Source organism: Petaurus breviceps, unplaced genomic scaffold (assembly GCF_028583685.1).
Source record: "Petaurus breviceps papuanus isolate PSGF00001 unplaced genomic scaffold, PetGlider_PUasm1.0 90804, whole genome shotgun sequence".
In the NCBI taxonomy this organism is placed as follows: Eukaryota; Metazoa; Chordata; class Mammalia; order Diprotodontia; family Petauridae; genus Petaurus; species Petaurus breviceps.
In genome coordinates this window covers 5,631,274-5,655,520 of record NW_027187348.1, presented here as the reverse complement: position 1 = coordinate 5,655,520, position 24,247 = coordinate 5,631,274, and the positions used below count along the sequence as shown (strand labels likewise).

At 40.6% G+C, this 24,247-nt stretch overlaps 1 protein-coding gene across 7 annotated transcripts in view; it reads right to left on the bottom strand.

The window, feature by feature from the left end:
- Positions 1–24,247, bottom strand: part of GRAMD1B (GRAM domain containing 1B) — a 338,159-nt gene that overhangs the window by 119,844 nt on the left and 194,068 nt on the right. Inside the window, exon 4 of one of the 7 annotated variants that reach the window (XM_069070089.1) lies at positions 5,509–6,052. The exons of the other annotated variants lie outside the window; for them this stretch is intronic. Within the exon in view, the coding sequence (XP_068926190.1) occupies positions 5,998–6,052 (55 nt within the window). The 3' untranslated portion in view covers positions 5,509–5,997. Of the gene's footprint in view, positions 1–5,508; positions 6,053–24,247 lie in introns of those variants that run through there. 7 annotated transcript variants of the gene reach the window in all.

Here is a 24,247-nt window from a genome sequence, read left to right as displayed (position 1 = left end):
GATAAAGCATCATATAAAAATGCCAGCCAGAGAACTGGGCATGTTTAACATGGAGGAGGTGAAGTAATGTGTAATCAGTCAGAAGGTAGGCTCCAGCCAGATTAGGAGAGGTTTCAAATGCCAGATTCAGGAGCTTGCATTTTCTCTCTCCAACAAAAGAAAGAGAGAGAGAGAGGAGTCATTGAAGTTTCTTGAGAAAAAAGTCAGATTTGTGCCTAAGAGATATCAAGGGAAGGGGCAGCTAGGTGGCACAGTGAATAGAGCACTGTCCCTGGAGTCAGGAGGACCTGAGTTCAAATCCAGCCTCAGACACTTAACAGTAGCTGTGTGACCTTGGGCAAGTCAGTTAATCCCAATTGCCTTGCCCCCCCCCCCCCAAAAAAAAAAAGTAAAAAAATATCAAGGGACTTTAGGAGTCACTTAAGTCAACCTTGTATCCAATGTAGGAATCCTTTCTAGAAAAATAGTCCCCAAGGTGGGCAACAACAGTAGAAAGGAAGAGAAGCCAAGCAGTAAGAAGTCGGGAAAAGAGAATTCAGAATCACACAGCCTGGATTAGAATCTCAGCTCTGTTACTTCCTGCCTCTGAGAGATCAGATGAGTCATTTCATTCCAAGTCCCAACTGTCTCCTTTATAAAACAAGGTGGAATTGGATGACCTCTCAGGTCTCTCCTAGCTCTAAATCAACGATCCTCTGAAACCATCTCTGAGTCATCCATCTTCTTGATTTGGGGGTTAGTTAGATAAGCCTTCATGACCCCCCAAGCTAATGTGGTGGATGGCCACCCATCAGACCTCTTGAATCTAAGAATATCCAGTCTTCTACTGAAAACCTGGCTTCAGATGACCACCAGAAGGCCCCAGAAGAGGCCTGAAATGTCAAAGGGCTTCATCCCAATGACCAGAATGACCTCGTGAGGCCTTCCTGAAATATCTCTATTAATACAAATATGTTTAAGTGGGCCTCAAGTGGAGGCTGAGAAAGAACTCCTCCCCCACCACAGGCATTCATAGTGTGTTGACATTTGTAAACAAAGCAGGAATGGTCCAAGTAAATTGCTCTGGAGCTTTTTTTTTCTCCCCCAAAGAGCCAGTTACCAGAAGCTCCTATATAAAGCAGGAGCCTTCCTGAGATTTGTGTGGCAGTGACCAGATCCCCCAGTGCTGTCTGTCACCCTGGCAGCCCCCTCAGGTGGGAGATGACTCTAGCTTCCCTGGCTCCAACAAGCTGGACAGAGTCACACACTCCATATGAGCCTGATTCACTTTGATGATGGAAGAAGCTACCCCCTCTCACCCCCCAAACCCCCCACCTCTTGCCTTGGCCCATAAGAAAATGGTTTTTAAATGTACAGCTTTAGCTCTAAAGTGCTACTTAGGGGAAACCAAGCCTCAAGCTGGAGCCCAAACATGGAGAAAATTCAATGGAGCAATTAAATGGAACAGAATAATTTTCTGAAAAATCCTAAGTGAATAAAACCAAAGCATTATAAGTGGAAACTGTAGACTTAACTCTCATGTTTGGCTAATGCTGACTAAGATTGACTTAAGATTCACTCTTTCTTTTCCACGAGGTCAAGAAGATCACGTACAAGAGAGGGTTAAATTTAACCCAGGGGAGGGAGCTGGATGTGCATAGTAATTATGATACCTTATATTTATGTCTAGTTATTTCTAGCCTGTAGCTTGTTTTCTCTTCCTATGGTTCTCTCTGAAGAGGTCAGCTCACTCGCTAGATGTGGTTCCTAGACCTTCCTACAACAGCCAAGACTAATCTATGTCACCACATCTCCTAGAAGTGAGGACAGGGCAGGGATTTTTTTCCTCCCTCTACACATGGGGAAGCTGAGGCATTAAAGGCTGAGCCTCAGGCACACAGCAAGCAACAGAGGCAAGCTTCTGAATAAGTAAAAATAGTTAATATTTATATAGTGTTTTAAGATGCATACAGCTCTTTCAACAGTCCTGTTAGGTAGGTAGAGATAAACTGGGACTCAAGTAGATCTTGTTCACACTTTCAGAGCCAGGATTTGGCCTATTTTTCTTAAACCCAATCCCAGTCCTCTCTGTTTATGTGAAACATTGCTATAGTCAACAGCTTAGGCCCTGAACTGAAACCTGACTAGAAAGGACCCATGAGAAGACACTAGTGGATATATAATTCTATTGCAGGGCTAGCATTATCCATGAGGGCCTGTCGCTCCTTAAATACATTTTTAATACTGCCATTCTCTCCTGGGATCTGTAAAAAAATTTTTTTCAATATTTCAATCATCTATTTCCATATAATGTTTCCTTTGTAATATTATATATCTTCCTAGACTAGTCATATAGTCCTGCTTAAGTTTTTTAATTTACTGATGCAGTAATCTACACAGCAGGCTAGTAGAAACATGTGGGCTCCTTCATTCTCTCTCCCTTAGTGACAAGGCTGCCTTAAGACACTACTGGGAAGGAGAGAAGTGGGGAGACTGGTTGGGGAGAGCTCACTGCCCTGCCGTGTTTGACATGCTGCACATCACAGGGGGACATGCGGTTGGCAAAAGGGGAAAGAGAAAAGACTGGGCGGTCTCCCCTTGCCAGAACAATAGCCTCTTCACAGTCCTGGCATCTGAACTGGCAGACAGCCACTGGGGAAGAAAAGCTCTCCCTGTCCCTTTAAGGATGCCCTCTGCTCCACAAAGGTCAGAAATGCCAGCTAAGCTTGCCTAGTTTCTGGTTTTTGGACACTGCCACAGCCTAGAGAAGCTCAGTAGCTCCCCTTTCTCCTTGTCTTCCCTCACCTGCTCATATAAGGGATTTATAAAGCACCTAGCACAGTGCCTGAAACACAGTAGGTGCTTAATAAATGCTTCCTCTCTCTAGGGTGCCTTACAGGAGTCCATACTATTTGCCTAGGATCTGGATAAATGCTGTGGTTTCTTCTAGATGCTGAGTTACCTGAGCTAGGTCCAAGCATTTTCTCTGGCTGTTTCCCTCCCCTACTCCAACTACTGGCTTCCCTGGCTTCCTTTAAGAGCCAATGAAAATCCCACCTTCTACAGGAAACTTTCCCCAGCCCCTCAATTCCAGAGCCTTCCCTCTGCTCATTATTTCCTATTTATCCTGCATAGAGCTTGCTTTGTATATATTTGTCTGCATATTGTCTGCCCCATTAAATTACAAGTTCCTTGAGGGCAGGGTCTGCCTTTTAACTCTTTTTGTTACCCTCAGCATTTAACACAGTGCCTGGCACTGAGTAGGTACTTAAAAATGCTCACTGGTTGACTATTGCTACCAAGATACTTGGCAGTGCTAAAGTATTCATTTGCTACAGAAAAATGTTCTCAAAGTGAAAGTTATGAAGAAATTAGGATAATTAGCTAGATGAGACTTTGGACAGCATCTAGCCCCATTATTTTGTAGGTGAGGAAACTGAGGTTCAAAGAATTAATAATTAAGTTACTAAGTAGAACCATACTTTTTAGAGCTGAAAAGGGCGGGGGGAGGGAGGGTTAGAAATGACCCACCATGAGTGGAACAGAGGGAGAGTAGGAGGAGGAGGAGGAAGTGGTGCCCTTCCTCTCTTTTCCAGGATGCTTGGCTGCTAAAATGGTTCATATTAGCTGCAAGTCAACAACTCTATTCTTTCCAATAGGAAGGAGAACCACCAGGCTTTACCATCTGCTATGCAGTCCCTCAGCACTGTCAGCTGGGACTACTTATGTAACCTTGGGGACCCCTGGGCTTTAGCATCCAAGCCACCACTGAACCCTCAGGACTCCCAGATCTTTCCATCTGCTCTGAAGTTAAATGTACTGTCTCCTCCACTTAGCCTATGAGCTTCTGGAGAGCAGGGACTGTCTCACTTTTTCTGTCTCGATCCCCAACACTTAGTACATATTCAACACTTAATAAATGCTTTTTCATTCATTCATTCTGCTTGACTCCAGAAAGAACTAAGACCAATGGATGGACAGTATAGGACAGGGTAAATGAGTTAGATTTTGACTCAGTAAAAGGAAAAATCAAAAACTGGAAATGTTGAAAAATTAAATCATTTACCTCAGGAAATTCCAAGTTCACCATCAGTGATTATCTTTTAAAACAACAAAAGAATTTTTAAGTAAGAGTGACATTACTACAATCTGTGCTTAAGGATGATAAATCTGGTTCGGAGGGAAGAGAAAGTGGAAGCAGCATAGCCATGTCAGGGATGCTGTGTTGGAAATGATGTTTGACAGAGACAGGGCTAGGCCTGCATCTGTGATTTCATTGGTAAAGGAAACTCCCTGGTGAGGAAGTTCCCTCTACCAAAGCAAGTCAATACCTTCTCCATTTTCTGTAGTCTTAGAAAGTTGCCAGGAACATAGGGTTAATTTGTGCCTAGAGCACAAGTTAAGGGATTTGCTCAGGGTCACATAGGTAGGTGCAGTCAGAGACAGGAAAGACAATAAGCTTGACTTTAGATATGCAGCATTTGCAATTGGAATGCAGTTGAAATGCAATTGGAATTGTAGGTGTAGCCCACAGGCAGTTTCAGATATGGGACTAGGGTTTGGAAGCGAAGTCAGGGATGGAGATAGCAGATTTGAACCTCACTCACTCCAAAGATACTCTCCTAAATCATCAAATCCATTGGACATTTTTCAGTCTCCCTACTCTCTGATCTCTCTTTCTGGATATTGTCCTCCATTGTTTTCAAACACACCACTCCTTCTTGGTTCTCTTACTTATTTAGCAGCTATTTATTTCTGTCTTTTTCAATGGCTCCTCATCCTAATCCCTAAATCAGGGTATTCTCCAAGGTTCTAGTGAGAATAGAACCTTCTTCTCTAATCTCTCTGAGACTCATTCCCCTGGCAATTTCATCAGCTCCAAGAGTTCTCTATAGGTGATTCCCAAATCTTTATCTCCAGCCCTGACTTCTATCCTGAGCTCTAAGACCATATCTAAACCTGACTTCAGGAATTCACAGAAATACAGGAAGACTTCTATCAACTGATGTGGAGCATTGAACACAAAACCAGTAAACCAATATAAACAACTATGATAATATAAATCATAACTCTAAGAAGCAGCTGAACATTTATTAAATGCAATGGCCAATCTTGGCCACTGAGAGCAGATGAAACACCCCTCCTCCCCCCCATGTGGCAGAAAGGTGTCAGACTATGGGTGAATCATGTTGCATCTACTAATAGACATTGTGCACCATGGGCCATTTTGGTTTAACTATGCATCTTTGTTAAGGGATGGTTCTACAGTGGCAGGAATAGGAGAGTGGAAGGGATGTATATCCTGAAACAACCATGGTGTCAATAAAGGTATTATTAATGAGATTTCCGTTATGGTAAAGGTGCCATGTAGGTGTATGTACTTTCTCTCCAGCACTGTGCATATTTGTAAATTTTTCTTTTGATTTATGGAATAAAGGGACAGCTAGGTGGCACAATGAATAGAGCACCAGCCCTGGAGTCAGAATTCAAATCCAGTTCAAATCCAGCCTCAGACACTTAACACTTACTAGTCGTGTGACCTTGGGCAAGTCACTTAACCCCAATTGCCCTGCCTTCTCCCCTCCAAAAAGAAAGAAAAAAAAATGTATGGAATAAAACAAGCATTTCCATAATAGTACAACAACAAAAAAAGATGATTACACCTGAAACTATAAATCTGCTACAAAATGTTATTCCTTTCAAACATACAATTATGGTGCAAATTACTTTTTTCCCTTCCCTCCCCCGATTGCCCTAGAGATAGATACTATATGTAAAATTATTCTATACATATTTCTGTTTATCATTTCTTTCTCTGAATTGGAAATAGCATCTTTATTCATGCTTTTAGTAGTTAATTTGGGTGTTTACAATGATCAAAATAACATTCACTCAGAGTTGTTCTTAATACAATATTATTATTACTGCATACAGCGTTCTCTTGGTTCTGCTCATTTCACTCTTCATTATTTAGTGCGTCTTTCCGTTTTTCTAAGATCACTGTGCTCATCATTTCTTCTAGCACAACAGTATTCCACCACAATAAGACTTTTTTTTATGCATGTGGAAAAGCCTGAAAACAACAGAATATCATGAAAAAAGTAATGTAGATAATGCCTGAGTGTCAAGGGACACAGAGTAAAAGTACAATCAGTGTTGGCTGTGGTTATTAGGGAAGAACCATAGTCTCATCTCTCTAGAAATCCCAGAATTACAGGCTACTTTATCCAGCCTCATCCACAAAGCACAAATAAAACTCTGGGCTTCATCCATCCTTTTCAGCCCCTCCCCTCCTACCCTGAAAGCACAGGCTTTAGGGCCACTTCAAAAAGTAAAGAGTAGCCATATAAAAAATGCCATCCTCTCTGCTGTTAGGTATGATGACCTTTTAAAGAAAGTTACTTTTAGGGGCGGCCAGGTAGCACAGCGAGTAAGAGCACCGGCTCCAGTGTCGGGATGACCTGGATCAAATCTGGGCTCAGATACTCAGCACCACACCCAGAAATAACTGGCCGTGTAACCTTAAGCAAGTTACTTAACCCCTATTGCTAAAAAAAAAAAAAAAGAAAGTTACTTTTTATATAGGTCATTCATTACATAAAACTTAAAACTACTTTTTTCTATTGCATTACAGAACTATGATGCCATCTGAAGATCTCTGATTTTACCCAGAGCCCTTAATGAAATTGTCACTTTATAATTCATGATTGTTCTTAACAGTCTGATAATAACACACACACACACACACACACACACACACACACACACACACACACACCAGTTAAAAAAATAAAATTACCTGCAGGAGACTTCCACCTGTATGTCCCACCAGCACCTCAAACTTACTAAGGACCAAACAGCTTATAATTATGTTCCATCCCAATGACTCCTCCCTTCCTTCTCACTTTGACATTTCTGACAGTGGTACCCCTCATTTACCAGTCTGCCATGCTCAAAATAACTTGGAGTTCATGCTACATGAAGACTGGTTGAAGGGAACTTGTGATGTTTAAGGCTGGAGAAGATCAAGGAGGAACAAGACAGGTGTCTTCAAGACTCTAAAAGGCTATCACCAAAAAGAACGATTAAGTTGTTCTGGGTGGCCCTAGAAGACAAAACTAGTAACAGTGGGTGGATGCTGCAAAAAGGAAGATTAAGGCTTGATAGAAGGAAAAATTTCTAACAACTAAAATGAGACAAAAGTGAAATTATTTGTCTAAGTAGGTGGTGAGTTCCCTGTCATTAGAGGACTACAAGCAAAGGCTAAATGGCCATTTTCTGGGTAAGCTATAAAAGCAATCCACTTTCAGATTTGGGTAGGACTGGTTGGTCTCTGAGGTCCCTTCCAACCTTGAGATTCTGTGTGGGAAAACTATGATACTATCTTTGACCACTCCCACTGCCTGACCCATTGCCAAGTCATAAGGCTTCAATATCTCTGGCATTTGTCCCTCCCTTTCTAGTCCCACTTCCAATGGCATAGTAGTAAAGGACCTCCTGAAGACTACAGCAAAAGTTGTAACAAATGGATTTGGGTCTTTCCACTTTCACTCCCTTTCCCACTCTCCATCCATTCTTCAAAATGCTGAAGGACTAATCTTCCTTAAACATAGATCCCAACACATTTCTTCCCTACTGGTTACCAAGAGAAGCCCATACTATATATATGTAGCCTGACATTCAAGATCTCCCATAATCTGATGTCATTCTACTTGCCCTAGTTAACCTTATGCTCTTAATATACTTCTTCTCTTATTATTGTGAAATTGGACTATTATCTGTCCATGATGCATTGTCCTGTGCTTTCTCAATCCTGCAAGCCCTAGAGAGATATATTATAATCCAGACTTACAAAGAAAAGAGGGACATTTCCCAAACAATGATTTCCTGGAGAGCTCCCAGACCCAGCCTCTTAGAGGGAGGCACCTGGAGTTCCTAGACAGCCCTAGCCTCTTAGAAAGTAAAGAATCCAAGTGACAGCCTTCTGGAGACAGAAGAGAGAGTCTACTGTGCTACATAGCACAGTCATTTGTAGAGAAGAGGATTTTACACATGGTCCCAGAAAATCCATGGATGAGAAGCAAAAAAATAACCATGATATGGAAGGGCAAAAATTTGGACTTTGCCCTTCAAATGGCATAGGTTTAATGGAAAGTGGATTCTTCCCCCTCTAGCAACCCCCAAATGTGTTTCCTTTCTGGGGGGAATCCAAACACAATGTATTTCTCCAAAACTGGAGGCCTATCTAGGTCCCTGGGCTAGAGGTGAAAATTCCTGGAATATGAAGGTCTGCCTCTTTAGCAATCCCAAGTTATTTTACTTCTGAGGAGAATACAAATAATTAAGGTAATATGATAAGGCTGGAGTACTATATAGGTCTATGGGTTGTAAAGTAGAAATCAACAGAAAGAAGAAAATTGTATTAACTGCTTGGGGGCAGGGTAGTAGGGGTTAGTTCATGTTGTTTTGCATTTTTATAGGGTTAAATAAAAGTAGTCCCTATATCCTATAATATGCATTGTTACCTAGAATAGTTTGCCCCAGAAGCTAAGGTTGCTTTACCCACATCTGTGGAGTTTTAGACACAGGTACATTGTGAGGTTCAAAGAGAAAACTCTTTGGGGGGGGGGCAAAACAGATCAGAGGCATAATTTGGGGGAAGTTCCCCAAAACTAAACCCCGGTACATATAAGCTCAGATGGTATAGCACATAGTTACATTTCTGTAACATTTGTCTAAGTTTTCTCCATAATAACAATCCCCATCTACTTTCCAATTCCTGGGGCCACAAGAGAATACTGAGCTCCTCTGGGAATCTTCACCCATCTATGGCATCCTTAGGCCAGATGAGTCTCAGAGAAAGAATAAGGATTTCATCTCTTTAACAGTCATGTCTTCTGAGGAAGGGTGGTTAAACTGAGGTACTCTCTTACATGGCAGTTCTATCATCTTTACTCAGGATAATAATAGCTTATTCCTTCCTTCACATATTACCTCACTTGATCCACACAGCAACCCACCTAGTACAGTACAAAAAAGCAATTATCCTAATTTTACACTTGAGGAAACTAAGTATTAAAGAGGTTAAATGTAAACTCCTTGAGGGCAGGATTTGTTTGTTTCTTTCTTGTTCTCTAACCTCATCCAGAAGCCTTATACAAATATTTATTCATTGATAAATATTTGGTGAATTGGATTAAGGAAGAACTGCCCAAGGTCACACCAATAGTAGATTTGGGGGTCAAAACTTAAGCTAGAGTCTTCTGATTTTCATCCCAGGCTCTTTGAACTATGTTATGTGTCTGCCAAATTCTCTATCAACAACTCAAGCTGCTGTACAAATAACTTCCCTGATTTTACAGACCATGTTTACAATGAGTATTTCTAAGTAGTTCTAAATTGAAAAGGGGAAAGAGGAAGAGTGACAAAAACAAAGGAGAGGCCAGAAAGAGGGAAGGCAAATGGAACAAAGCATGCAGGAAAGCAAGCAACCACAATTTCAAATGACAGGAAGACACTTGCTTAGCAAGGCCTCAGAATTTACTAATGGCAGCCAGCCCCCTCCACCAAATGACCTTATCCTTCCTATCTAATGACCTTCATCTCTCATTAAGTCCTGTGCACAGGACACTCTGCTCCAGCCTGGCCAACCTACTCATCCACCCGCAAAATGACTTGCTCATTCCTCTGCCTTGGCACAGAATTCTCTCTTTATTTAGACTGACCTCACTTTTCTTCTCCAATCCAGTCTCTCTCCTTCAAAAAAGCCGATCCTAATTCACCTTCTACAAGACACTAATGAACCATACCAGACTTGGTCCATTCCATTGTCTTTGGCACTCGCCAGAACTTCAACCTACAATTCATACTGGTTATTATTCACAATAATAATAACAGCCAACATTTATATGGTGTTTTAAAATTTACAGAGTATTTTGCATACATTATGAACCTTATAAATACTATTAACCCATTTTACAGATTAGGGTTTAAGTGACTTGTCACACAATGATCACGTATAAGAAGCAGGATTTAAACCCAGGTCTGGCCTGACTCCAAGTCAAGCACTGTTTCTACTACGTGGGCTCTCATATTTCCATAATACTTGTCCTTTGAAAATTCAGTGTAGCATAACAGAAAGAGCACCACAATTGGAGTTCAAAGACATAGTTTAAGCCCTGGCTTTTTATATTTATTAGTTGATTCACTTAAAGTGGCTGAAGGCACTTAAAGTCCTTGATCTTCTGTAAAATGGGGACAACCCTGGCAATAGATGAAAGGTGGCAAGTATTCAATGAGGTAATATGCAGTTCAGTATTTTGAAGCCAGAAAGTACTACATGCAAGTTATTATTCCTCAAATTCTCCTTTTCTCAGCATCTCCTACTTTCTCTCAAGTTGGGAAATACATAAATGCCACAGATATATAAGTTAAGCTATCATCATCATCATCAGTAGTAGTAGTAGCAGTAATATTAATATGTATGAACAAGATAGTGAAATTCTGGAGAATGCCAAAGAGAACAGAATAGACAAATATGTACCTCATAAACCAGTTTATAGATCCCCAGGAGCAGAAGCTTGGAGAGAGTCTCCTAGCATACAAGCCAGAAATATGAAAGCTATAAACCAAAGGACTATGTATGGTCTCTCAGATGTGCTGCTGGGTCCCCTCCATAGCACAACTGAGTATCCCCAATGATGTTATTATCTATCAGGCTAAAACTTTAGAGATAGGACACCACAAGCCTCTGTAGGGAGACTGCTGTTCTGCCCTACCTTTGGTCCTGGCCTTCAGTATTTCTTTCCTTGGTGTTATCCTTAGTACAAAACAATCAAAACTGTGGATAATAATAGCACCTGCCCTAAGAGGGTCATTAAAAAGAGTGAACAGATGTAAAGCACTGTGTGAACCATAAGGTACTATACAAATGCTAGCTATCATAATTACAATTATCAAAACAGCACAGATTTAAAGAATGAAGAGACCTTTAAGGTCATTTTACAGTTAAAGGAAACTGAGGGCCAGAGCAAAGAAGTGATCTGCCCAAGGGTACACAGGCAACAAGTGGCAGAGAGCGGCCTAGAGTCAGGAAGACCTGAGTTCAAATCTGGCCTCAGATACTTACTAGCTCTGTAACCTCAGGCAAATCACTCAACTTCCATGTCTTCCTCAGTTCTCTTGCTTGTAAAATGGGGATAATAATAGTACCTATCTCCCAGGGTTGTTCAAGGATCAATTGAGACAATATTTGTAAAGTACCTGACTGTAGCACCAATGCACTGACCACCAGTGCTCGTGGTCACTATAAATATAGTTGCATAGTGCTTGACCACAAAATATAACAGGCTCTCCATAGATAAGACAGAAGTAAAACATTTATTCAGATACCAGAAAACCAAATACCAACACCAGGAAACTGAATCCATCATAGCAACATAGAAGTTAATGCACTACAACACAGCAGAGAGCCACACTATCCTTTAGACTTCCCACAAACCAACACATGCCTAGCCGGCAAGCACCAACCTTTACTCACAAGTCTGTCTCCTTGCCTGAATGTGCTCTCCTCCCAACTGTCTAGCTGGCTCTGACTCCCAGCTTTCTGTGGGTTTTGCTCTACCCTTCAACAAATTCCTCCCGCCACAGGCTCCATGTGATTACATTCAGCCTATTAAGGGACAGAATTTATTTTCCAAGCAGGGAAGGTCTTCAAATTCCCATTACCATCACACTGGCACGTAGTAGGTGTTATACAAATGTTAGCTATTACTACTACTACTACTACCCCTAGTATTATACCACTACTCTTTCTACTACTACTGCTTCAAATTGCCCAGGAGCTGTTTTTCACATATATGAGTAACCCTACTGCTCTTAATGTCCAACCTGGAAGAACAGGACAAGAAGGAACGGAGCTTGAGGTATTGCAGCAACAAGGATTCAGTTAAACTTCACAAACTGACTACTGATAGTAACAGCAATGTAAGAGGTGGAGAATTTCCATCTGTTCTGTGCTAGTTTCAAATGCAGTTTTATCTGAAGGTAAGAGCATAAAATAGATCCTATTTGGAGCTTCCTTTCACCATATGTATTTTTATGAAAACTAAGGCCCTTGAGATTTAGAAAAATGAATAAAGTATTATAGAATATAGTATGTAATAAAATTTTACCTCTATTTAAGCCTTTTTTTCTTCTAAAAATTTTTAGTTCTATTTGCAAATGAGATGTTGGTGGAAGTTCTTTAATTTTTTTTAAACCACTTGTGGAAGTGCATTGTCAAGGGACCTTAAATATTTTCTAGTCTAATCCCTTCATTTTATGGATATGGAAACTGAGTTTCACAGGAATGCAGTATGAAACACACTACCTACTTATGCGACCCTGGACAAGTCACTTAACACTATAAACCAGGGATAATTATAGTACCTCTACCTCCAGGGCTGTTGTGAGGATCAAGTAAAACGATTATCATAAATGTGCTTAGCACAGTGCCTGGCACACAGTAAGAGCTATATAAATGGAAGCAATTATTTTGAACAAATCTAGTTTGTTGCAGAATCAGAACTAGAATTAGATCCCAGGTTTCCAAACTCTTTCCACCACTCAAATAAAACAAAACAAACAACAAACTCACTGAATTTAAAAACAAGCTTATTCTTGTTTCCCCAAAACCTTCTTCAGAGATAGTAACGTCTAACTTTTTGCTTTTATACTTCTAGTGTTTAACACAATGCCTGGCACATAGTAAACATTTAATAAATGCTGGCAGCACAACCATTCTCCCCTTCTGTGTTTAAAATCTTGGCGTTATCTTTGACTCTTCCTTCTCATGTCACTACCCATGTCAATCATCAACCCCTGTCAATTCTCTCAGATGCATCCCCCCCCAGCTCTATTGCCAATGCCCCACTACACTCCTTCCCAGAGGGGTGATCAATCAAGACAAAAAGCATTTATTATGGGCATTACTGCATGCCAGATACTGTGCTAAGCCCCAGAGAAACAAATAGAAAGAATAAAATGTTTCCTAATCTCAAGGAGCTAGTATTACATAGAATCCTAAGGATCACAGATTTAGACCCAGAAGGGATGTTAGAGGCCTTCAAGTCCAATCTTTCTCATTTCATAGATAAGAAAACCAAAGCTCAGATAGGTTCTGACTCATCTGAGCTATGTATCTCATAAACTCTCACATTGGAAAGGACCTCATAGATCATCTAATATTGAATGAAACAATATTTGACAATAATTTTTCATAATAACGGCATCTTATTATTTGCTGAGTTGACCTTGAATATGTTATGATCACCCCGACCTCTGACTAAGCCCTTCCAAGCAGGAGAAACTCACTACTACAGAAGACAGCCCATTCCATTGTGGGACAGCTGTTAGCAAACACTGAGAAAAAGCTTCTAAGACCCACTGTCTCTTGTTCTGTCTGTGCTCCAGCCAGATAAATCTTTCACATAACAACCCTTTAAATATTTGAAGGTATCGATCACCCCCCATCTTCCCTTACCCAACCATGTCTTTACTCCTCCAGGATAAGCCTCCTCAGTTATTTCAACTGATCCTCATATAACCTGGCTTCAAGTCCCCTCAGGTGGTCTTCCCCAGGGCCTGTGAGTCCTGAAATACAGTGCTGAGAACTAAAGACAACTGGAGGGATGGTCTGACCAGGACAGAATAAAGTGCAACTATCACCTTCCCTGTTCTTTTATTTGATGCAGCCTAAGATAGCATTAGCTATGTCATAAACACTTCTTAATTTCATAGACTTGGAGTAGGAAGAGGGCTCAGAGGTCATATAGCTCAACCTCCCCTCTCCTCTTTTTTTTTCATTGAGGAGACTGAGGTAAGGGAGGTAAAGTGACTTGGTCACACTCAAGCTGATAGTACACTAAAACTCAAGGGCTTTTCCATATACACTTCTGTCCTGCCAGTTTGATACTGTATACACAGGTGTTGGATCTGGAGTCAGAAACCCTAGGTTCCTATTTTGCCTCTGGTGCTTACTACCTGGATGATCTTAGGCAAGCTATTGGGCCTCCAGTGGCCTCAGGTTCCTCATCTGTAAAATGAGGGAATGAATCAGATAGCCCTTCCAGCTCTTGGGTCTTGTTTCGATTTGTTTTTAAAAATCCAAAGTACAGAATTTTCCTTTAATACCTGCTAAATTTCCTCACTCTAGCCCCCTGATGTCTTCTGGGACCCCATTTCTGTTATCCACTGCATTAACCACCCCCACTTCAAACAGCTCAAACCATGCTCTGGCCACCACCTAGAGCTGAGTACTTATGGCCGTGAGCATACAATTTTGTAAATAGGAGGTATTGCCATTGGGTTGTTATATCACTATAAATGTAATGGTTGTCATAAAAGCGTTCAATAGCTGAATCACAGGGCTGGCCTCCTGTCACCAAGGAGGCAGACAAGGATACAGATTTATTTTGTTTGCTGATGTCAAAAGGAAGCAGGCAGAGCATATAGAAGTCTTGCATTAAGGGAACCTGAAGGGGTAAGGAATAACAAATATTCCAAAGTCAAGAGACACAAAAAGCAATAGACGCTCTGGGGTAATATGTGGGAAATGGCAGATTACCACTGACTATCTAAAGGTAGCATTACTTGACACCTGAAGTTAATCATCCAAACATCAGAGAAACAAGGGGAAAACATCTGAAGGGGTGGTTGCTTGCACCATTGCAGCAAATAAATTATATAAAGGATACAAAAAAAATTGGCTTGGGTTTGGGCAAGGAAGAAGTTGCCAGCATCTGACTGTGGAATTCTAAAGAAGGGCTGCCTACCACTCTCCTGAAGAAAGCAGATCTAGGAGTTCTCATGAAGCAGATAAATGACTACGGGGCGGGGGGTGGGGGGAGGGAATAGGCAGGATATAGAACAAAGGGGACTGTTTGGACCACTGACTCAGTGTAATTTTTTTTGCTTTGCTACCTTAACTGGAAATCAGGACCCAGCTCTATTTCTGTAGGTGATGGGAGGATGTTACCCAACAGCGGTAGCTTGTAGTGGTTAGAAAGCTGGCCTCAGAGCCTGCAGGCATAGGCTCAAGTCCAGCTTTGAAGACCTTGGACAAGTCACTTAGCTTATCCATCTCTCAAGCAACTGTAAATTACAGAGAGGTTATACAGAATTCTTTATAGCAATGAAGTAATAGAGTCATAGATTTGAAGCCTTAAGGGACTTTAGAATCCAACCCCATCAGTTTACAGATAAGTCCAATTGAAAACAAATGGTCACTAGGTATTAAAGGAACAGAGGCAGGATTTGGACTCAGGTCTTCTATGTCCAAAGCAGTGCTTTTTTCCTCACTGAACTTTGCCAATTCTCACAAGTTCAATCTTATGTATGTATGTATGTGTGTGTCATATGTATGTATATGCATATGTATATATTCACATATGCACACATGTATATATATGTGCATATACATATATAAACCCCTATGTAAAATCACATGGCATATGTATATATTATTGTGTATACAGACATTATCACAATGCAGCTTAATAAGTATTTATTTTATTTTATTGCGTGTCTGTGATAATTAGCATTTTATGTAGCACTTTAAGGTATATAAAGTATTTTAAAAATACTATCTCATTTTTTTCTTTTTAACAATCTTGAAGGTGCTGTTATTATCTCCATTTAACAAGTGAGGAAACTGAGGCAGATAAAAATTAAGTCACACAGCTAATATGTGTCTGAGGCTGGATCTGAACTCAGGTCTTCCTGAGTCCTGATCCAGTCCTCTGTGCACAGTAATACATATGCGTAAAATAAGGGAACTCACCCAAGTTAGGCCCAAAGACCCCTGACTGCTGCCCATGCCTTCCCCACTATACATTGCTGTTTAGAGAAGGTGTCAGGAGACAGCAAGATTTATGAGGAAAGGCTAATTAAAGAAACATTTACTTAGAGAAGACAAGAAACCGTTATAATAGTCATCAAGAACAAAAAGATTACAGAGGTAAATGACCAAATGTTCTCAGTCTCAATCAACAGCAAAGTCTGGAGAGCAAGAACTACTTATACCTGTGTTCTCTGGATAGTACCATTTCTAGTTAGGTACATTAATCAAACAAACATTTACTGAACAATTTCTATGAGTGTCAGGTGCTGGGAACAGCACAAAATCAAATATCCCCTGCCCTCAAGGAGTTTACAACCTATTGGAGGACACCTGCTTAAGGTAGTTATTAGCAAAACAGCCAGCTACAGTAGTCTCCACAACAGCCTAGAGAGAACATGATTCAGAAAGGGCCTCCAAGTTATGCAATTCCTCAGGCCTTCAGGACAAAGAAGGCTAGCACCAGAGAACAAGCATGACTCCTCTGCTGAGTGGGAATCTTTTTTCATCTCAGGCTTCAGAGGAGCAAAATCCAAGCAGCAGTTCCATAAAGATTTGCATTCTTCAGAATTCTGGCCTTTCCAGCCTGGGCCATTTGCATAGATCTCAAAAATAAACTATGACCTTATTCTGAAGCAGTAGCTTTAGCTGGCTGTGTGAGCCCAGACGAGTGTGCCCATAATGGTGGGATGATTTGATTGTATTCTCTGCTAGTGAAAAGAACACACAGTATTGCTGAGTGTTTATATTACCCCAGGGGAAAAAATTCTCTTTACCATCTTTCAGAGAGCTCCTGAAATCCTACCTCCTTTTCAGAGTGATCAAAGGAAAGTATGACACATCTAAAAAGCAAGCTCCAACTGGACACGGGCTCCCTCTTAGCTATTTTCCCAAACATACCCCAATTATACCCTGACCCTGACTCTCCATCACCAAAGTATTTATCCTTTACCTGGGCACGATGCATAAGGTGATGCAGAAATGAATGCTACATAATGCTTCTTTACTATGTTCTGTTTTTGTCTATCCATAACAGCAGTATCCTCCTCAGATCATAAGCCCCTTCTGAAATATCCTCAACTTCTTTTTTTATTTGTAATGGTGGAACTGGCCCATCAAGGCTCAGGGGGTAGAGTATACACAATATCCTCTGCCTGCAACAGATTAGACTAGCCTAAACTGTAAAGGCCAGAAATCTGAAGAATGCAAATCCCTATGGAACTGCTGCTTAGATTTTTTTTTTTGTCTTGGGGGGGGGGGGGGGGCTGGGCAATTGGGGTTTAGTGACTTGCCCAAGGTCACACAGCTAGTACGTGTTAAGTGTCTGAGGTCAGATTTTAACTCAAGTCCTTCTGACTCCAGGGCTTGTGCTCTATTCACTGTGCCACCTACCTGCCCTCTGCTGCTTAGATTTTGCCCCTCTGAAGTCTGAGATGGGAAGAGACTCTCACTCAGCAAAGGAGACATGCTTTTTCTCTAGTGCTAGCCTTCCTTGTCCTGGAGGCCAAAGGAACTGCATTAACTTAGAGTTCCTTCTGAATCCGTGTTATGCAGCAGTTGTAGAATGTCTACTGAGGCTGGCTGTTTTCTTTAAAACTCCCTACACAGGGTTCTTTCCATTTCTGTTTCCAGAAATGTGTGATGGAGGGGCCTTTCCTTCCTTCCTCTCCCTACCCCATTCTGAGCATGCTTGCTGTTGGCTTACTATGGGGTTGCTAAAAAAGCCTTTCAATTGGTTGCTAAACTGAAAGTGACAAGATCTCTCTCTCTCAACTCAGTCAAAAGTGTGAGAGAGACAGACAGAAAGAGACAGAGAATTATTCAGCATAAACAGAAACAAGCTATCTCAGCTCCTCACCTAGCCTCCATGTGGCTGTGAAGGCACAGTGTCATTCCATCTCTTGTCCCTTTCTGTTTATTCTTTCCTGATCTTAGGTGAAATGAGTATCAGAGATAGGGCAGACCAGGTTATGACCTTGCTTGACCAGCCCAGCATTAAACTGACCACAACCATCACAACTAAGACACTTTGTTTTGTAAGCAAGAGCGTAACTAATCCATAGGCAACACTATGCCCAAGAAACCAGCTTGGTGAGGGAATGTTTTATAGCAACTGCTTTTTAAGTTTGAATCCACTATTCCCTGGGATGGAAGTGGTAGAGAAGAGTGTGATCACCATTTGGGAGATTGTACTTTCAGCCTTGCTAAAACTTCTCAGTAGATATCCCCTTGGTAAGAGGCAATTGATACTAACTGGTTAACTTAGATAAAGCAGATAATAACTGACAATAAATATTGAGGGAAACACCCTAGATGAGGATTTGTGAGAGACAGTAAAACCACTTGGCCCTCAGGATTACTCCTCAAACTTTAAGGGGAGCAGCAGCCACACTCTGGGAACCCAAGCTGCTAATGTGAGGGTAGACTGGAAGAGGTAGCCCCAGAATACTTACTACATGCTACTTATTTCAGAGACACAAAAATTACTGTGACTGTCCTTTCTGACAAGTAGCTATGTGGTCCCCAAAATATACACACACCTTTATTTTAGGATGTATTTATTTATTAACATTTATTATGGCTACATATTACATATTCATTTATTTTTCCTAATTGGACTTAGATCTGTATTGTTTCACTTTTGCTTTTCTATCTCCAAAGCTTGTTGATAGATAGATTGGAACACACCTTTGGTTGATCTCTTACTTAGTTATACTTATTTGTTACTTTTGGGAAATATCAATAGGAAGTTACCTTGATGTTAGAAAAAAGGGAAAGCTTATCAAAAAAATTTTTTAAAAGAAAATATGCTTTTGGAAAAAGTCAGTTTTGCTCAACAGGTTCTTTAAAGTCGTCACATGACTTCTTAGATCTGCCATAGCATTGCCAACCAATAAGTATGGATCATATCAGTATAAGACTTCAGTATTTCATATCTTGAGTCTTCGATCTTTATATATTTCTAACCTCTCTCTTGCCCTCTAGTCTTGTATCTCTAACCGTATTAGACATCTTAACCTGGATGTCTCATAGATATCTAAACTCATCATGTTCAAAACTGAACTCATCTTTCCCCAAACTCTCCCCCCTTCCTAACTTTCCTATTACTATCAAGGATACCACCATCTTCCCACTCTCTCAGATTCACAACCTAGGTGGTCAACCTTTCTCTCACCACCTCCTTCATATCCAGTCCCTTCTCTCCTCTGACACTGCCACCATCCCGGAATAGGCCTTTATTCCCTCATGCATGGAAACAATTATGTATACAATTGCAATGTTCTTCTGCTTCATCTTCATTCCTCATGTCTCTTCCTCCTCCAGTCCATCTTCCATTCAGTTATAAAGCACTCAAATTCTAGTAGCTCCCTATCCTCTAGGATTAAATATAAATATATTACATATTTATATATAATATAAAAGTATTATATATTAAATATAAAATCCTCTTCCTTTTACAGCCCTCCATAACCTGGACCCTTCCTACCTTTCCAGTCTTCTCTTACTTTACTCCCCTCCACATCCTCTATAGTCCAGTGACACTGGCCTTTCTGCTGTTCCTCTTCATTTTCACTGGCTATCCCATGTCTGGAATGTTCTCCCCCTCTTCATCTCTGTTTTCTGGCTTCCTTCACAGTTCTTCCTTCTAATCCCAGTTAGATTTACCTAGATTATCTCCAGTTCATCCCATTTATATTTTATTTGTACATAGCTGTTTACATATTGTCTCCCCTTATTAAACCTGAGGGTAGGGACTGGTTTTGCCTTTCTTTGTACCCTCATCATTTAACATGTTACCTATTTGACTTGGTCTTATATTATTGTAAAAACCTCTTCACTAATCTTCCTGATTCTAGAGATCAAAGAGCTAGAACTGAAAGGGACCTCATACCATACCTGATTTTACAGATGAGGAAACTGAGGTCTAGGGAGATTAGGTCATTTACACAAGGTCACACAAGTCATAAGGGGCATATCTGAGATGCTAATGAAAGGTCCTTGAAATTGAAGTTTGTTTTGAAGCCACTGCAAATACCTTTAGTACCTCATAGGGTTACAGAGAGGGTCAAATATTATAATGTATATAAAGCATTTTGCAAGTCTTAAAGTAGGGCACCCAGGTGAGACAGTGGCGCAGTGAACAGAGCACTCAGGAGGACCTGAGTTCAAATCCAGCCTCAGAAACTTAACACTTACTAGCTGAGTAACCTTGGGCAAGTCACTTAACCCCAACTGCCCAGCCTTCCCCCTGCCAAAAAGCACACACACAAAAAAAAGGCTTAGAAGGACAATAACAATTATGCTCTTTGGAACCCTACTGGATTTTAATCTGGTTTCTATTCAAGTACAGAAATCTTAGGCAAAGTTGGTCTACATATGGAAAGTCCAACCAAAAATGACTTCTCTTGAAAGGCAGAAGGACTTCTTTATATATGTAGATGTGGGTATGGGGAGTCACAGCCTCTAACTCCCATGAAATACTGACATCTAAAGCCCCCATAGCCTTATGATCAATCTAAAAGGAGATCAGAAATGATTCTTCCTTTTCGTGCCACTGAAAAAAAGCATTCTTATTTAGTGTGAAGAACCTGGAGTAAAACTTTATAAATCTGGATGGCCTGGCTGTATCAAGAACTGGAGAAATTTCCGGTAGAGGGCTTCAGTTTCCTCATCTGCAGTGGGAGTTGGATCAGACGGATCCCTAAGATCTGTTACAATTCTACTAATCTGATTCCATATTATCATTGGAAAGTTAAAATGTAGTTTTTCCCCACTGCACTATCAAAAAGAGTCAGAGTTCCACACAATGATTTATTTAACATGGCCACTTCCAAAATACTAGTCTCCTTCTGAAGGAAGAACCTTAAGGTGAAGGAGGCACAAAAGGTTGTCTTCTCTTCAGAAATTTCACAAGTCCTAAAATGAAGCCATTTCTCTGTGGCTGACCCTTAGCAATGAGAATCTGCATTTATAGTTGAAGGTTAGGTAGGGCATATTAGTGTCCTACATTTACACGATCAAAGAAAAACCTAAATCTGTTACCCCAGTACATTTCTGAATGAAGTTTGTAAATAAGCATAATTTTATTTTTTCAAAAAAAGATTTCCTGAGTAATCCCAACCGGTTAGAAAGACATGTCAATAAACATTATCATCATCATCATCAGTGACTGCTTCATCAACAATATGGCCTTTCCTTTAACCATTAATAAGGAAACCTGGAGACTAATCTGTCCAGCATTTCTGCAGGGACCCTTTTTATTTAATTCCATTTTTAAAATGGACAAACTAGGGCACAGATCAGGGTAGCTAGAATTAAAATTCTGGGTTTTTAACCCAATCTTATGCAAAAATTACTAGGGTATACAACACCTTCATTCCCTCTGAGTTTCATTGTCTTTTAAATATTTTATCAGACAAACCAAGTACTAGAGAGAGCACAGAGTTATTTAGACCCCTGCCTCCAAATAGAATTTATCACCAAAAATTATTCTCTAGAGGCAGGAGTGATCTTAAATGACTTCAGGAATAGAAATTCTCAAACTTCCATTGGTTGTCCTTAGACTCAGGAAGTTCTTCCTTCATCTAACTAAAAACACTCCTGCAGTCATTTAACTCATTCTTCTTTTGTGGATATACTGGAGAACAGCTGAAATAGGAAAACAGCTCTTCATCAGCCTTCATTCCTTCAGACATTACAAGAAAAATGTACTTGGAAATTGACCTTTTGAGCCCAATAAAATACAGCTGACCATCAATTTTTACGAAATATATAGATGAATTAAAAATGAACTGCAACATTGTTACCTGACATAACTGAAGAAGCTGAATCTCCCTTTACACACTTTATTTCCCCTCATACTATCCAGCTAAATTTTAGTAGTAACATGTCCTCTGAAATACAAATCCCCACTCACCTACCAAACACACATAAGAATGCAAACAAATCCAAATCCAAACCTCACCACCACATATACTCATTGACATTCCAGGATAGAAGAGTCCATAAAAAAAAAAAATTCTGGATCATTCATTCCGAACACCTGCCCTTCAGAAAATTCTGCATAGCCCTATCCCCTTGTATCTTGGACTCTTGGGAAAGACAACAATTTTCACAGACCTGAGACTAAGATCCAGACTCTAGATCAGGAGCACTTCACCTTTTGGGGGTTACAGACCTCTTTGGCAGTCTGGTGAAACTTATAGACTCCCTCTTAGAAGAAAATGCATAAAACAAAATACACAGGATTGCAAAGGAAACCAATTATATTGAAATAAAGATGTATTTTTTTCCCCATCCAAGTTCACAGACTCTCCCACACACACTCACCTGAACCCTATCAAAGGACCTTTTAAAAGTCCACAGACCCCAGGTTAAGAACACGTTTTCTAGAGGAAGACAAAAAGAACAGATGAAAGTTGCAATAAGCAAGATCCTAATAAAATCAATATGGTCTACAGAAGATATAGCTCCACAAAATAAGAGTTTCCTCAGTACTGGAGGGTCCTTTGAAGAAATTATCATATGAGATAAGGAAGAAGAGAGGAAAAAGCAAAAACCAAAATCAAAAGTATTAAGAGGCCTAGAAAAATAGTTTTTAAAAAGCACTTGGTAAAGCCAAAATCTTTTATAACCTTCACACTTACTTTGGCCCCACCCTTATTTACCTACAAATTGACCCTTCCCCTCTAAGCTCATCTCACTCTCCCTTCAAAGCTGACAACTGTTTTTAGTAGACTGAATTATCTTTTTTTAAAAATCTCTAACATATCTGCCCCAGTCAAAGGAGGAAAGTCCAGTTTAATCGCATAATCCAATCATGTTGTCTATCATAGCTTAATGTCATTATCATTATTCAAAGGAATTTATTAAGTCCCCAATTGAATGCAGTTCTGTGCATTGTACCAGAGTATCTGTCTAACAAAGTCCTATCTATTCCCCAAGGCTCTCTCCTCTGCCACCCCCCAAAGAGTTCAATCAAATGGAGAGACCAAGGCAGGAGGCTGAAGGTCATCCATAGGATCCCATTAACACCTGAACTCAGGAAGACATCTATTTCAGTTCTGGGATCCCACTTCATTTAATTAATTCCATCCTCTCTAGTAGCCAGAAAGTTCCATTCATCAGCACAATTCAGCTAATGAGTTTGTCTACAGTGTGTTGGAAGGGGGGGGGGAGTGGCAGGGGGGGAGAAGGGAGAAGGAAGAGATGGAGATAAGGCATGGTAAGGTAAAGGTGTGAGTTCTTAGAGCCCAGTCAAGTGACATCATGGAAGGAAATGGAAGAATGAGGCCAACATATTAGAAAAACATCAAGGGGCCTTCATAGCATAAGATGAACTTAAGATATGACCTAGTCCAACTCCATTATTTTACAGAAGAGGAAAATGTGACCCAAAGACAGGAAATGACTTGTCCAAGGTCTCTGTCAGGATGCATGTCACAATACAATGAGATACCAAACCATTACTGTATTTACACAATCATCCATCCATAGGAAGAAAAGTCCTTAAGCATTCAGAGGTAGAAACATAAGCTAAAATTTCTAAAACTCTACAAAGCTCTGTTCAGCTAAAATTTGCCTCAGCTAGAGATCCTGGGTTAACCCTGCTTCCTCCCATCAGAATTCAGCAAGAAGAATTCAGGGAAGACCCAAAGCACTCCCTAAGGAACTAATTCAGGCTGAGACCAGCACTCAGATTTAATATGATGTCTCATTCTGAAACAACCCAGTATTCCCTCAGTCCCAAGTGATCCAGGATGGATGCTGAATGATTTCGGTTAAGTTGTTCCATGTCCCTATTCTCCCTGAGGCATCTGAGTTTTCCTGGGAGGCCTCTTATTGGGCCCAGTATGGCCCACCTAAGAATGAAGATCTTACAGAAAAAGAAAAAAAGATGATGTACAGAGGGAGCTAATACTGGGAAGTGAAGGGACCTCCAGTCCTGTGAAGACTAGACCTAGCAAGGACAGCAATTATTAACAGCAGCTTCCTCTCCAATACACTCATACCCCACTCAGGATCAAAATGAGAAGAGGGGCCTGATGATCAGTGTCAATGGCAGAAGCAGTGAGGAAAGAGGCTTCCTAAGGGTTAATAGCTTCGGGACTAAGCTTCACTCACCTCCACCCCATTCTCAATGCAGACAACTCTTTTCCTAAACTAACCAAAATGTCCTCCTGTCCAGAGAAAGAGAAATGTATAATAAAGGCCCTAATGGCTCATCCTGGGCAATATTGGGGAGTCTGAAGATCCAAAGTTCGTACCGAGTGAGTTACATGGTTCAGGAGCTATCTCCAGTTCTCAAAGCAGGTAGGTGATTTAGGAATGCCCTATGGGCACACTGCTGGCCATAGGAAGGGCAGAACACATCCCTGTAGGGAGTGTTTC